Source organism: Hypanus sabinus, chromosome X1, assembly GCF_030144855.1.
Source record: "Hypanus sabinus isolate sHypSab1 chromosome X1, sHypSab1.hap1, whole genome shotgun sequence".
In the NCBI taxonomy this organism is placed as follows: domain Eukaryota; kingdom Metazoa; phylum Chordata; class Chondrichthyes; order Myliobatiformes; family Dasyatidae; genus Hypanus; species Hypanus sabinus.
The window spans coordinates 12,216,923-12,233,697 of record NC_082738.1 but is presented as its reverse complement, the minus strand read 5'-3'; the positions used below and the strand labels follow the sequence as shown (position 1 = coordinate 12,233,697).

The 16,775-nt window shown below is 40.1% G+C and overlaps 1 protein-coding gene across 6 annotated transcripts in view; it reads right to left on the bottom strand.

Moving 5' to 3' along the window:
• The window catches only part of strada (STE20 related adaptor alpha), a 50,395-nt gene that overhangs the window by 21,229 nt on the left and 12,391 nt on the right, over positions 1–16,775 (bottom strand). For 3 of the 6 annotated variants that reach the window (XM_059955794.1, XM_059955793.1, XM_059955795.1), the window contains 2 exons: positions 6,053–6,155; positions 3,824–3,945 (listed from right to left, as the gene is read on the bottom strand). In XM_059955794.1, the coding sequence (XP_059811777.1) occupies positions 3,824–3,945; positions 6,053–6,104 (174 nt within the window). In that variant the 5' untranslated portion in view covers positions 6,105–6,155. Of the gene's footprint in view, positions 1–3,823; positions 3,946–4,214; positions 4,300–6,052; positions 6,156–12,217; positions 12,247–16,775 lie in introns of all 6 variants that reach the window. The other 3 variants (XM_059955791.1, XM_059955792.1, XM_059955796.1) reach the window with 2 other exon arrangements.

Below are 16,775 nucleotides of genomic sequence, written 5' to 3'. Positions count from 1 at the left end.
TTTTTGTTTTTCGCACCATTCTCTGAAAACTCCAGAGACTGTTGTGTTTGAAAATCCTAGGAGATTAGCAGTTTCTGAGATATGCAAACCATCCCGCTTAGCACCAACAGTCAGAGTCACTTAGATTAAATTTCTTCCACCATTCTAATGTTTGGTCTGAACAACTGAATCTCTTGACCAAGTTTGTATGCTTTAATGCACTGAGTTGCTGCCACACGATTGGCTGATTAAATATTTACATTAACAAGCAGGTATACCTAATAAAGTGGCCACTGAGTATACATCTTGAGATACGTCTTATTGCAGACATTTGCACAGAAAAAGTACAATAGAATTTACAAACTACAAAAACAACCACTGTGGAAAAGAAGACAAATGGTGCAAATATAAAATACTGTAGCTGTGAACTGCTATCTGTAATTCCATGGGTTATTCTATAATGCGCATTTCAGGAAATACTGTATAAGCCTTCCAAACTCAGAAAAGAATCATGGATGAATCAGGTTAGTGTGTGCCTTCAGGCTCATGTACCTCCTCCCTGATGGTAGCAATGAGAACAAGGCATGCCCTGGGTGATGGGGGTCCTTAATGATGAATGCCACCTTTTTTGAATTGAATTGAAGTGACTTTATCTCTTACATCGTTCACATACATGAGTAAAAATCTATGTTATGTTTCAGTCTAAATGTGCAATGAGCAATCATAGTAATTTATAATAAACAGAACAGTCAACATAATATAGAGTGCACTCAAGTCAGCTTGAGTTCATCAGTCTGATGGCCTGGTGGAAGAAGCTGTTCCAGAGCCTGTTGGTCCTGACTTTTATGCTGCGGTACTGCCTCCCGGATGGTAGCGGTAGCAGTTGGAATAGATTGTGATTGGGGTGACATGGGTCTCCAGTGATCCTTCAGGCCCTTTTTACACACCTGTCTTTCTAAATGACCTGAAATATGGGAAGTTCACAACTACAGATGCACTGGGCTGTCTGCACCACTCTCTGCAGAGTCCTGCGATTAAGGGAGGTAAAGTTCTCATACCAGGCAGTGATGCAGTTAGTCAGGATGCTCTCAAATGCTCTCTAAAAGGCATCTCCTTTTGAAGGTGTCCTGGATGCTAGGGATGCTCGTGCCCATGATGGAGCTGGCTGAATTTACAACTTTCCACAGCTTTTTCTGATACTGTGCCAGACAGTGATGCAACCGGTTAGAATGCTATCCACGGTATATCTCTAGAAATCTGTGAGTGATATTGACACCCCAGAACTTGAAACTGCTCACCCTTTCTACTTCTGATCCCTTGATTTCCCCTTCCTGAAGTCCACAATCAATTCCTTGGTTTTACTGACCTTGAGTGCAAGGTTGTTGCTGCAACACCACTTGACCAGCTGATCTCCTGAACATCCCCCATCTAAAATTCTGTGAACAACAGCTGTGCTGTTGGCAAATTTATAGTTGCCTTTTGAGCTGTGCCTAGCCACATATTTGTGGGTGTAGCGAGTAGACCAGTGGGCTAAGCATGCACCCTTGGTGTTTCCTTATCAGCAAGATGTTACTTCTGATCCACACAGACTGTGGTCTCCCAGTGAGGACGTCAAGGATCCAGTTGCAGAGTGAGGTACAGAGGCCTTGGTTTTGGAGCTTGTTGATTAGAACTGAGGTATGATTGTGTTGAATGCTGAGCTGTAATCAATAAACAGCAGCCTGACGTAGGTATTGCTATTGTCCAGGTGATCCAAGACCAAGTGAAGAACCAATGAGATTGCATCTGCTGTAGACCTATTGTGGCAAATTGCAGCAGGTCCAGGTCCCTCCTTAGGGAGGAGTTGATTCTGGCCACAGTCAACCTCTCAAAGCGCTTCATCACTGTGGATATGAGTGCAACTGGGCGATAATTGTTGAGGCAGCTCGTCCCGCTCTTCTTGGGCACTGGTATGATTGTCACCCTTTTGAAAGCAGTCAGGAACCCCCCCCACTGCAGCAGTGAGAGATTGAAGATGTCCTTGAACACTCCCACCAATTGGTTAGTACAGGTTTTCAGAGCCCCAACAGGTACACCATCAGGGTCTGGCGCCTTGCGAGGGTTCATCCTCTTGAAGGATGTTCTGTCGGCCTCCAAGACAGAGATCACAGAGTCACTGGATGTTGCAGGGATTCACACAGGTGTGGTTTTATTCTCTCTTCCAACACATGTCTAAATGGTATTGAGCTGCTTCAGAGGGGGTGTTGGGAGGTGGTGAGATTTCACCTTATAGGAAGTAATGGCCTGCAAACCTCACCACAGCTGTCACACATCCGATTGTGTCTAACTGCACAGAGTTACCTTTTTGCTCTCATGATGCCTTCTGAAGGTTGTACCTGAATTCCTTGTACGGTCTGCATCACCAGTCTAGAATGCCAGAATCCAAGTCACTGAGGGAGCTCGTCCCGCTCTTCTTGGGCACTGGTATGATTGTCACCCTTCTGAAGCAGGTAGGAACCCCCCACTGCAGCAGTGAGAGATTGAAGATGTCCTTGAACACTCCCACCAATTGGTTAGTACAGGTTTTTGGAACCCCACCAGGTACACAATCAGGGTCTGTCACCTTGCAAGGGTTCACCTCCTTGAAAGATATTCTGTCGGCCTCCGAGACAGGGTTGCCAGATGCTGCAGGGATTCACACAGATGTAGTTTTATTCTTCTTTTCAAAACATGCATAAAATGCATTGAGCTCATTTGAGAATGAAGCATCACAACCGTTCATGATATTGGGTTTCACCTTGTAGAAGGCAATGGCCTGCAAACTCTGCCTGAGTTGGCATGCATCCAATTCTGTCTCTAACCTCAATCAGAATTATTTTCCACCTTTAACATAGCCTTCCGCAGGTCATACTTGGACTTCTTGTACATTTCTAAATCACTGGTCCTGAATTCCATAGATCTAGCCTTCAGTAGACAATGAATCTCCTGCTTCATCCACAACTTTTGGTTTGGATATGTCCAGTATATTCTCAAAAGCACACACTCATCCACACAGGCCTTGATGAAGTCAGTGACAGCTGTGGGGTATTCATTCAGATCCAAAAATGAATCCCTGAATATAGTCCAGTCCAGCGACTCTGGACTGCTCTTCCTCCTCCCTTGACCATGCCTTCTTGGTCCTTCCCATTGGTGCTGCCTATATGCTGCGAGTAGCGGTAAAGAAAAATGATTGGACTTTCCAAAGTGTGGGCATAGGATGGTGGGATAAACGTTCTTGATGGTGGCATAACAATGGTTAAGTGTGTTGGCTCTTCTGGTTCCTCAGGTAATAATTGATAGTTGTGATAGTTGTTCAGAGACTTCAAGCTGGCCTGGTTGAAATCTCACACAATGAAATGAAACCGCTTACATTGCCGTTAGTGCCTGCCCTGAGGTGGAATGTGCAGTACTACCAGGATGATGGCAGAAAACTCCCTTGGCAGATAAAATAGACACTTAACTGCTAGACGTTTCAGGCCAAGACCCTTTATCGGGACTGGAGAAAAAAAATATGAGGAGTCAGAGTAACAAGGTGGGGGAGGGAAGGAAGAAATACAAGGTGATAGGTGAAACTGGAAGGGGTGAAGCAAAGAGCTGGGAAGTTGATTGGTGGAAGAGATACAGGGCTGCTGAAGGGGGAATCTGATAGGAGAGGACAGAAGACCATGGAAGAAAGAAAAGGAGGAGGAACACCAGAGGGAGGTGATGGACAGGTAAGGAGACAAGATGAGAGAGGGAAATGGGAATGGGGAATGGTGAAGCAAGATGGGGGAGCATGTCATACTTCCAGAATCTAAGTTTCCATAATTTATTAACTAGACCATACCTGTAATAAAGCAAGCATCTCATTGGTGCAGTTGTCCAAGTTAATTCTCCGAACAGCCACCTGCTGGCCAGTTCGTTTATACCTCCCCAAGGTTACAGTCATAATGTCATTAAACCCTTTACCTGGACAAGAGAGACAACATTTATCTTAAACTCCATACTAAAGCAGGAATGCGTTTCACAACAAAATCCACTAAATTCAACTTCATGCTTTGCTGTGTTTGCACATAATCCTTTGGCAGATGTTCCACTGATGGGCATTTTGGTTAGTTTGATGAACTAACCTTGGGTTAGTTCATCATCTTCTCAACAACCAAGGCTTACCCAGAACTTAAATGCTTTCTCTCTATTGCAGTTACAAGGAAATTAGCAATAATCAAACTGTGGTCTACCTGCAGGTACCAGCAGATGTGAGTATTTGCATGACAACATTTTGAGTCAGAATTCTTTTTCATGGTGCCTGGGTTAAGACTTCTCCTTCAAAAATAGAAAATAAATTAACTGAACATTCACCCAATTGCTTTTGCTGAAATCTTTCTATCATAAATGCTATAAGTCAATCCCCCTCACAATACTTCACTGTAGGACACTGCCCCTCAAGAATAACAATAAACGTTTTAATGAATGAAAGGGATTTTACTAAAAGCTGTTCTACTAGCAGCAATTGATGAAAAACTTTTTATTTTAATGTTTTTAGTTTAGTTGTGATCAAGTGCCGATGATCCAGAGATTCAGGTCTTTTGCAGATTTCTCCAACTAAACATTTAATCCAGAGATCTTAATTCACAGGAACTTCACAGACTCCAGACTGAACAGTTAAACATATCTAGTTGGTCCTCCACACTTTCCTGTAACTATTTTCAATATATTGTTGATTTTATTGAAAGGGATTTCAGTTGAAATTTATGCTTTTACCACCGGGAGGTCAGGTCAGCTGGACTTACTTGTTGGGGAAATGGTGTAAACTGAGAAAAAGATGAACCAAGCAGATGAATCACCTGATGAACTGTTATCCAAAATAAAATCTGTCATGAAAACTCTGCCACCAGTTTTACAGCATGTATCTATCATAATTTTTGTAAAGTATTGTCAAAATTTTAAAATTACTTGCAAAATATATTTTTTGTAACTGCTGATACAAAAAATTATAAAAATAGCAGTTACATCATGAAAGCTCTGAGATGCATGCCAATCCAGATGCAAGTACATTATTTGTTATATGGCAAGGAAAATGGAAGTAATATCATCACTGTAAAACTTTGTACACAAAACAATAGTGTGTACAGTGACATTGTTTGGGAAAGTTCTCAATCCATTGCATGTAGAGACTGAAAATTAATAAGTCTCTCGACTCGCTTTTAAATAATGAAATTTTAACCATTTTGCAAATAAATCCAAAAAGAAAAACATGCAAAAATAAAATCCAGAAATATTAAGAGGTATGGTAGCGTAGTGGTTAGCATACACTATTACAGCACCAGCGGCCTGGTTCACTTCTGCCACTGTAAGGAGTTTGTATGCTCTTCACATGACCAAGTGGATTTCCTCCGCATGTTCCAGTTTCCTCACACATAACAAAATTATACCAGTTAGTAGGATGATTTCTATAATTAGGTGGTACTGGATCATTACCCTGGAAGGGCCTGTAACTGTGCTGAATCTCTAAATTAAATAAATTAGGCACTATTTATAGCAAAAGAATGTCAAATTCCTATGTGGGAGAGTTTACGAGAATAATCTCATGTAACAGAGAAATAATTGGTTTGATTTTTTTTCCCTCATCTCATTCTCGGGTTGCTTAGAGATGAATAATAAATATCAATAAATAAAAGGGAGATTCTGGTGACAATGACCAACTCACTTCCTCTCTGCACAGATAACTATTTTTGGACATTTGTTTGACTTTATTAATCCTCATGATGTTGAAAGGTTCATGATAGCTGATTATTGTCGACTCTGTTCCATTATCTGGCAGTGATGCACTGAGCCTATTTACTGGAGCAGTACAAGCATGAGTTTTCAGAACTTGTAGACTTTGACTTAAAAATCTCAAATGGAGCACCTGTATGCTGTTAACAAGCATTCATTTCAATGAGTTGAATCGAAAGATAAAACCCAGTGGATGTTATAATTCTTGAATTAATGTTTTCAAATAATTTGAAGTATATCTGCTAATTCCTCTCTCTCCCTCACACACACACACACACACACACACACACATACAAATTACCTATTGCAGTCAGCAGCTCATAAGAACTACTGTCTGCTGGGAAGGTGCTCATGGTGTCCCAGTTCTGGGGAAGTGCAATATTTTCCGATGAGTGTTCATCTGTCTAAAGGGAGAAAAGAATTAAAGCATCAGTAATGCCCATGACAGGTGAATTCCAATCTGATTGCAAATTGCTCTCTTCAAATTGCTCATTAACTTTAGCAATCCAAGACAAAACTGTGCTGTAACACTGAATGATTCTAAATGTTAATGGATGGAGTTGAGAAAGAACAATGAAAGAACCCGTCTCTGGACAGTGAGCCACAAAGGCAACATTTTCAATGCTTTACTGAACAAAGACATGGAAGACAGATGGTACAATTAGATAACTTTGGAGAAAGAAGAAATGGATGGTTATTGATAGTTTAATTTCCATGAAAGCTACAAGTTTTTTGCATCTTATAATGCTTACATTCCTCAAGTTCTCCAGATCACCTTTTAAAATCAATGTTTAATGGTACAAGTAGATTTTGTTTTAAATTCAGTCAAGCTTTTAATTAGATCCCAGTGATAAATAGTAAAGCTGCCTAGATGTCCACAGTTCTAAAGCCCCGCATAATTATTTCATTAGGTGTGCAATATTCCAAAGTTCACAAGGGTTGCATTTATCCTGTGCAACTGTTTACTGATTATAACAGAAAATTAATGGATAGAGACCCCAGATCAAGGATCAATTTATTTTAAATAAAATTCCTCTAGACATATAAATTTCCACATCATAAGCTATCTTTTCCTACTCTCTTTACTGCTCATTTACTAGTTCATCTACTTGTACAGAGTTACCATTTGGAAAATCTTAGGCCTTAGCATAAACTAACCTCCCTAACCTATATCCTTCTCATCACCAAAACTAAACACAAAATTCAGGCAACATCCCATTGCCTCCAATTCCTCCATTCTCTTTTGCTAATCTCTAAAACTCACCTTCTCCTTGAACTTCAATATCTACATATTTCAGTTTCAATACTGCTGTTCAGAAGAGGTTGCTGTGCTCTTGACCAATTATCTTCGTATCCTCTCTAGCCATAGGCAAGGTCCCAGAGGACAGGCGAATAGCTAATGTTCCATTATTCAAGAAGGGAACCCGGGATAATCTTGCAAACTATAGACCAGTGAGTCTCACATCAATGGTAGGGAAGTTACTGGAGAGAATTCTTAAAGATAGGATTTATGAGCATAGGGAGAACCAGCATGGCAGGTTGTATCTTACTAACTTTGTGTTTTTTTCACAAGGTGATGAAGGTAGAACTGTAGATGTTGCCTACATGGATTTTAGTAAGGTGTTTGACAAGGTCCTACACGGCAGGTTCAACCAGATGATTATGATGCCGATGGTGAGTTGGCCATTTGGGTCCAGAAATGGCTTGCCAATAAAGGGTCATGGTTGAAGAGACTTATCCTAGCTGAAGGTCTATGATTACTGGTGTTCTGCAGAGGTCTATACTAGGACCTCTGCTATAAGTGACTTGGATGAAAACGTAGATATGTGGGTAAGTTTGCAGATGATGCAAAGATGTTGTGGATAGCGTAGATGACTGGCAAAGAACCATCATCATCTGTTAACAGTGTTGAACAGAGAGATCTTGGGGTCTAAAGTTCATAGCTCCTTGAAAGTGGCTACACAGGTTAACAGCAAACACAAGGAAATCTGCAGATGCTGGAAATACAAGCAACACACACAAAATGCTGGCAGAACGCAGCAGGCCAGTCAGCATCTATAGGAAGAAGCATTGTCAACGTTTCAGGCCGAGACCCTTCGTCAGGACTTTCTCTCGGCCCAGCGAAAATTGCATGAAAGGCATTTAAGGACGTTGTTGAAAGGTTTCTCGGCAACTACAGAGCACCAAACTATGTGCAGCTGGTCGACAACATGCTTCAAGCACACAAAACCATGAAGTGAAACATGTCACTAAAGATTCATTTTCTGTATTCCCATTTAGACTTTTTCCCTGCAAATCTTGGCACTGTCAGAGTCGGGCATGGTGAAAGGTTTCACCGGAACATTGTGGTCATGGAGAAACAGTATCAGGGCAACTGGAATCCATCAATGCTGGCTGATTATTGTTGAACACTGATGCGAGAAGCCACAGACACTGAGAACAAATGAAAATCATCAACAAAATAGTTTTAGCTTAGTCAAACTATTGCAAAGTATCAGCACCATTATGCAATTAAATGCATTATATTCAACAAAAGTCAATTTCTTGTTTCTCCAAATTCTTACATAATACAAGTAGTCTAAAATTGTACTTTTGTTCCGCTTCAAGTGGTCCATCCAAAACAAAAAACATTCTGAGGAAGCAACACTTCTGAAAAAATTTGGTGTCCATTGTTTTGAGGTAAATAGACAGCATGTTTTTCCCAGGGTTGAAATGGTTGAAATACACATTTAAGGTGTGGGGGGGGGGGTAACTTCAAAGGAGCTGTGAGGGCAGTTTTATTTATTTATTTTTTAAGAAAAGAGAGCGGTGGGTGCCTGGAATGTGCTGCCTGGGGTGGTGGTGGTAGAGGCAGATACATTAGTGACTTTTAGATGTTTAGACAGGCACATGAATGTGGGGGAAATGGAAGGATATGGACATCATGCAGGCAGAAGGGACTAGTTTAGTTGGCCATTTGATTACTAATTTAATTGTTTCAGCACAACATTGTGCGCCGAAAGGCCTGTTCATGTGCTATACTGTCCGATGTAATCATTTTTAAATGTGGTAGTTACGTTTGACACATCACATTTGACACACCAGCCTGCTTCCTCAAAATCTCCTCTCAACTTCTACGAAAGTTCCAGTCAGTGGATTTGCATTCAAGCTACACTCAATAGGCTCATATCTAATCTCAATATTTTTTTGGATATGAAGGTATTTGGGATCAATGCAGGAAACTGGTGTGGGGGTGGGGAGGGTGTAAAAGATCAGCCATGATCTAATTTAATAGTACAGAAGGGATAGAAGTCAAGTGGTTCCACTTTCCTATGTTCTCCAACTTACAGTACATCAACTTACTCCCTGCTATTTATAAAAAAGTCACCTATCTGTTGATATTTACCCTCTGAAGCCCCTTAAAGTCCATTTCTGATAGACCTATTGATTTTCCCACCCCTAGGTGCATTCCACATACTTCGTATTTTGGTGAAAGCTGTGCTTTCAGATGGTTCATTATTAGCAAGCAGTAAGGTAGTCTGAATCATTACATCAAAAGATCATCCCCCAAATGAAAAAGAATTAAATCAGTTTGACAAAGCAGTATCTACCTACTCTATCTAATCCTTTCATTATGTTACCCCTCCCCAAACATATAAATGTCATTTCATCCTCTTTTGCACTGACAGACAGATGATCTGTTAAGCCCAGCAACTAGGTAAGCAAGCACAGGTGTGAGACTGCTGCTCCTCTGAAATATCACTTCCTCTCTTAGCCTACCATTCTGCAGCACTGTAGATATCTGTAACTCAGAAACTTAAGAGTATATTTTGTCACAGGTAAGTAACAAATTTCCACCACTATAAAGAAGCTGAAGCAAGAAAACAAGCAAACCGCATCCATGCACAAGGATTCAAAGGAGTCTACTATGAAGTCAGTGATATTACCAATCAATTCACTCTACAGAAAAGCCAGGCAACTAATCACAGCAAGGGCTTGGAACAGATTAATGATATCAAGCAGCACAGGAACAGAAGACTCACCAGCACAAGTGGTGTACAATGAACAGGCCCAGAGTGATTAAAGTGAAATAATAAGGATTTATTCAAGATATCAGTCACTTTTAGAGCACGTCCTCTCCTGCCTTCACTCACGGATTAAAAATTCAAGCAAAAAACAATTAATCGTTTTCTAAATCAGTAAGTGGTGCTCATTTCCACGTCAGCCTCATGAAGAGTCATAGTATAAGCTACTATGGGAACTACTGCAAGGCAATAAATACAAGAATGATTTTAAAATAATTCTAATTCGCAATAAAAACATTTACAGTGTGCTCTTAAGAGATTGAGGTTAACTTCTAATGTTTTGGTATGAAAGACAGCTTTTGTCTGTGTAAAGAATTAAATTTGATTTCCCCTTGGTAAGTGCTAAAATGTGTAGCACAACAAATGCAGGTTTGTAAGACAAAATGGCATTAGTGTCGGCTGTGGAATGTTTTGAGAAAGTACAAGGGAAGAACTTAGTGTGAGTACCAGTCTACAGCCTTGAGTAGATAAGGTGAAAAACATGCATGTCTGGAAAAGTATTAAAATAAGGAGTCTTTAAAGATAAAAAGGGACAATTTCTTTGGTCCAAGTGGGAATTTGCACTTGGACTGGGTTGCAACTAGTGCTAAGAGCTGGAGATAAGAGGCAAGGACATCAAGAGGGAAAGAGAGACTGGAACAGCTGTCAGACCATTGCATTTTTTTCCAGTAGTATATTGTGTGGCGTGGCTTAGTGATCGGTTCATAAGTATTATTTGGTCTCATTTGCTATTTCATGAACCATTCTTCTTTCTTTATTTTAATAAATTCTAATAAAGTAATTTCTTATAACCTTAACATGCATACAGTGCATCACTTGCTTGCAGATATCTCTGGCTGCTAAATCATATAAGAACAAGGAACAAATTTTTAAATATTTTTGTTACAATCAGTAGATTTCTGAATATATAAATGATTGGGGAACAGTCATATTTCAAAATCAAATTTAGAAAGCTATTCAATAGCTTTAGGTGAGGCAGTGTGAATTGTTCCTGCTCCTCATATTCCACTTTTGGATCAGGTGGCTGCACTTTCTCTGGCCTGTCTTCAGGGTGCTGAGTGTTGCTCAGGCATTTCTGAAAAAGTTGCAGGCTGAGACATTGTTATTCATGCCAGTTACCAGGTCGCAGTTGCTAATGTCTGCCGTCAGGAAAGAAAATGCACCACTTTTGAGACAACACTTCCCCTTGCAATAGCTGTCCTTTCACCTCTTCCCTTCCATAACTACGGCAAACCTGATCTTACTCTCTGATGGACTATTCCTTTTGTCTTATCCAAACCTCTTGCAACTTAAAACAAATATTTTCTTGCTTTTCCAGTTCTGACAAAGGGACTCCAACTTCAAATGTTAACTGTTCCTCTCTACATAGATGCTGTTGTCTGAGCTTTTAAACGTTTCTCGTGTTTTCTTTCTATTTCAGATTGCCAACATCTGCAAAGATGTGTACAAAATGTAGCTACTATGCAGGACTTAGAAACACAGCCAGAAGTAGGATTCTGAAGGTTAGCTTTGTAAAGGAATCTAACACTGAGAATGATCAGCCACGACTCATGAGACATTTCATACATACAACAGAATGAGAGAGTGAGACCAGAGATAATTTTTTTAGTTTTAGCTGTTTAGTTAAGTCACTATGATCTCCTCCCCCCCCCCCGTTATAAATGTGGTACCTTACAACTAAACTGTCTTGTATTTGCATTGAGGAATTAGAACTGCGATTATGAACTGCCTAGAGACAACATATAGCAACAATCTTAATGCACAATGGAAAAAGTGTAAAGTGAATTACATGGATGATAGCTAGAACTGAGAAATACACATTAGAAAAAGCCTAACAACTGGTAGTTTAAAAAAAAATCCTCTCTATAGAAAAACAACTGTAGCAACTCAAATGCACAAGTCTAAAGACGTGGTCTCTCAAGGAGACCACAACTGGGGTTGCAAGTACAAGACAATCAATCAGCCACTAACAAATCCAGAGAGGAACTCAGGAAAATATTTCTTCAGCTGGTGTGGTGAGTATTCAAAACTTACATCACACAAGCTGCCAGAGGTAATTAACATTTGAGAGCAAGTTAGATAAATGCAAAGACATCTGGATAGTGCAAGTTGAAAAGGAATGCAAGGGTGATGGACTGGGCTGAATGCCCCTTTTCTAGCTATCATCCGTCTAATTCACTTCATTTACACTTTTTTCATTGTGCATTAATATTTTGTGCTGAATGTAACAAAGTTGCCCCATGCAGAAACAAAAAAGGAAATTGCTGTGAGCAAAGTAAAATGTTTTACAGCAAATATCTGACATGCAGCAGGACAAACTTAACAGGTTCCTGAAGTCAGAGTCAAATACCACACTGCACAAAGGTTCACATGCAATCAGCCTTCTCACGATGAGTACTCACCTTCCTGTGATAGTCCGCTCGAGGCCGCTCTGAAGCAAAGAAACTAAAAGTTGATTTTTAACACTGGGGCAAAATAACTGGCAAGCCTAACCACAGCTGACATCAGTCCAAGTCATGGCCACAAGATACAAGAATTATAGATTTTTCAGAGGAATAAAACTGCTTTTAATGCAACAATGATGGCATTTGAAGAATGAGATTTAGGTGTCAGAAGACTTAAAATATTATTGTCACTTAAATACATTCTGGATGAGAAATGAAACATTGCATGATCATCACCACAGAATAATTGTAACTTAATTCAATTTACAGCATTGGTCACAAATTGAGGTACAGAGTAGATTCACATTGTAATAAAAAAAATCACGATGCTCCCCCCCCCCACATAAAGTACAAATGTAATTTGGATAAAACAATAAAAGGGATTGCCCACAGAACTGCAGTGTGCATCAAAAGTAAATCACGTTACATGTGGGAAGAGAAAAACTTGTATCACTTTTAGATTGCAAGCAAGAATTGCTTTACAATGAGCATTCATGAAAGAGAAACAAAAGCAAGAGGGGAAAGCCCAGAACAAGGATCACAGAGACAGAGATAATTGTTGTAGCCAGTGCAAAGAAGCTGAAAGCTATGGATTATAAATGAATTATTCAAGAGACAAAGATAGCCAAGAGAACACCTGGTGATAATCACCCAACTTCATCCATCAGTCTGTTTAACCAGGTATCAAAACCCTCTGGTGAAGGTAACAAATTATGTGGCTTGCTTCCAGGAACACTCAAAATTATGAAATAGAAGGTATAGGCCTTAGAACTTCCCTTTATAATGCTGAAAGTACAAAGTACGGGAAGATATGGCTAGTGGTGAAATCTTAATGAAGGTGGTGGAAACTATCACTGTGTAGAGGGTAGCGTGTTGGAAGGTGAGAGAGGGGAAACGTTAGCCTTGCTCTTGTTGGTGGAGAGCCCTGTAAACCATGATTGCAGAAAATCCAGTCAATGAAAGAGGAAGACATTTCAGACACACTCACGTGTAAACTCTCATCATCAGAACAGATATCTTAGCTGGGGAAACTGCGAGAAAAGAAAGGAATTCCTATAGGAAGGGGGAGGGCGAGAGGACATGCAGTCAAGATAGCTGTGGAAGTTTGTTAGCTTATAGTTCATACTGGTCAGTAAAGACTTTGCCCCCGATTGGAGAATGCCATCAGAATCTAGAACCATCATGATATTCACCCAATCACCCTAAAATATTACACTTCAGTGAGATCATTTCACATTTTCACAAGCTATTCCTCTCAACCTTTACTCAGTCAGTTCTTTAACTCTCAAATCAACCCACTGAAATTTCTCTGCACTTTGGAAAATATATCTTTCTATGGCAAATACACATTTCCTTACATAAAGAATTTAAAACTGTAATCAGTGCTGTAGGTGCGGCCTCACCAAAACACTGGGGCAAGACTTACCGTAAATTCCGGACTATAAGCCGCTACTTTTTTCCCCACGCTTTGAACACTGCGGCCTATACTACGGTGCGGCTAATGCAGGTTTTTTTTTCATGCCGCCAAAAACATTTTGCCTTGTAACAGTAGAGCAATAAAATTGATGAGTAGTTCACAGAGGTCCAATGAAATTGTACAATAAATCAAGCGCACTTTCACAATTAAATTATTGTAAATCAGTCATTTGTACTCACCCTCATCAACATGGAAAACACTCGAAGAAAAGCATATGATGCAGCTTTTAAGTTAAAGGCGATCAATCTGGCGGTTGAAGAAGGAAATTGAGCTGCTGCACGTAATCTTGGCATAAATGAATCGATGGTGAGACGGTGGAAACGCCAGCGTGAAGAACTGAGTCAATGCAAAAAGACGACAAAAGCTTTCAGAGGTAATCCTAGCAGATGGCCCAAACTTGAAAACTTTCTTGAAGACTGGGTTAACACACAGAGAGCAGGCGGCCGCGGTGTTTCCACCATGCAGATCAGACTGAAGGCTAAAGCAATCGCTACCAAAATGAAAATCGAAGATTTTAGAGGTGGGCCATCATGGTGTTTTAGATTTATGAGACGAAAAGGCCTGTCCGTCAGGGTACGCACAACTCTGTGTCAGCAGCTCCCTCCCGACACCACGAGGAAAAGCTTGCTAACTTCCGCACATTCACTCAAACAAAGATAGCGGAGAATTCCATCAGGCCAGATGATATCATAAATATGGATGAAGTACCTTTGACGTTTGACCTGCCTCTCACTCGGACTGTTAATAAAAAAGGTGACTCGTCCATCACACTGAAAACAAGTGGCCATGAGAGAACGCATTTTACTTGTGTTCTGAGCTGCACAGCATCCGAACTAAAGCTTCCACCGATGGTGATTTTTAAGCGGCTGACAATGAAAGTTCAGTGAAAGCTGCCATCAAGAGTACAAACTCAATTCCAGCTGTGATTCCTGGGGGCACCACAAAGTATTTGCAGCCACTGGACATCAGCGTGAACCGGGCATTTAAAGTGGCACTGCGCGTTGAGTGGGAGGCTTGGATGACGAGCGGCGAGAAATCCTTTACCAAAACAGGACGCATGCAAAGAGCATCTTTAACTCAAGTCTACCAGTGAATCCTAAATGCGTGGAGCCGTGTCACAACATCCACCATCACCAGTGCGTTTTGAAAGGCTGGACTGCTGCGTGATGAAGAGGACCGCGTGCGCTCAAGTGAGAGCGACAACGAAGAGACTGAAGTGAGTGACGAGATCTTGAGGTTTTATTCAATTCGGACACTGAAGAAGAGGACTTTGATGGTTTTAGTGCGCAGGAGGAAGATGAAGAAGGCAATCAATAACTTTTCCTGGTAGGCTGCAGTATATATATATATTTTTTTTTACCAGTCGTTAGGAGATATTGGAATGTTGTTCGTGCACTGTTCAGTAAAAAAGTATACGCAACGTAATTTGTGTGTTACCGATACGTATGTATATTTAAAAGTAGCTGTGTTACAGGCACTGTTCGAAAAAAAAAGCATTTGCGATATGTATTTGTTTATGTTACCATACGGATTTAATTAAAAGTTAAAAAATCCTCACGTGTAATATCTTTCTGTGTAAATATCTCATATTACAACGTGGGACACCTGCGGCTTAAAATCCGGTGCGGCCTGTACAAGTACAAAATTGATTTTCTTTCTAAAATTAGAGCGTGCGGCTTTTAATCAGGTGCGCTCTGTAGTCCGGAATCTACGGTACATTATACCACATCCTACTTTAAATAAAGGCAAACATTTCTTTTGCCTTTTCAACTGCTTGCTAAACCTGCATGACAACCTTATTTCTTGTATAAGAACACCAATGACTCTGATATCCTCAGTGAGGCTGCGTATCCTGCTGCAAGTACCCTACCGACGTCATTGTTTTTCCATCATTCAAGGCATAGATCAGAATGATGGAATATGTGCCACCATCAGTGCAGCTCCAACAAGTTAGTAACTGAGGCCATTCAGCCCACCAGGGCAATCCAAGGCTCATCCTACCATTCTTTTTAGTTGCCCTCTTGCAACCAATGTTGATGCAAAAACAGCTCTATGAATTGTGAAAAAATTGTCAGTAGATCATTACAACAATATTCACAACTCTGAGATAGTGTCAGCATATACAAAGCTGTGTTGATAAAATAGAATGTCAGTAATGAAACAGCTTAGAAATCGGGAATTTTGCATGCAAGTTAGATAACGATGTGCACTAGATTTTTCAAAAAACTCCATTGGGCTGTGAAGGGTTCCCAAAGAGGGCCTAATTTTAATATTCCCCATTGAAAAGTGTGTGTTTATCTTTTAAACTCTCCTTAGAAATGTGGGGATTCCAATAGATAACATTGTTCAGAGAACGGCAAAAGAAAAGATTTTAAACTTTCTGTCTGTGATGAATGCACAAAGTTGTCACTTAAGTATTGGATTCAATGCTGCAAGATCTTAGACACAATAATAACTGGAAGGTGTCACTTCAATGCTAGCTGGAGATTTTTCATCTAATGCTCCCATGAGGTTCTAAAGCAGATGAATTGACTCAAATTAGGAAATGTGGAATTTAAACACAAAGAGTCAGCAGGAAGAATTTTGATGAAAGATTTATGCAAACTGCTACATTACTTCATTCTGATCTGATGCAAGCTGTTTTCCCAAATGTTGCACAATACTATGAATGGCCAATGTTTGCACGAAGGAGCTATATAGCATCAAGAAAATGATGCAAGGCAGGCCATGAAAAATACTTTCTTTCCAAGCTTCTTGGACAACTTTTGCAATATAAATCTACTGACAGAGTGACATACAGTGAAGTGGTACATTTTCTTGTTGAAATTTTTTAAACTCTATTGACACCTAATGTACTATCACGTAATCTTGGAACTAAAAAGAAGCAGCTCCAATCATGTTAATCAGGAATTGCGATTCACCAGTATAATAACTGGTAATGTTGATGGGGAAAATGTCTTCATTCCTTGGAAGCCAATTATTCCATATGATCTACCTTTTCAATTCAAGTAACTTCAAATCTCTGTTCAACTTATTTTG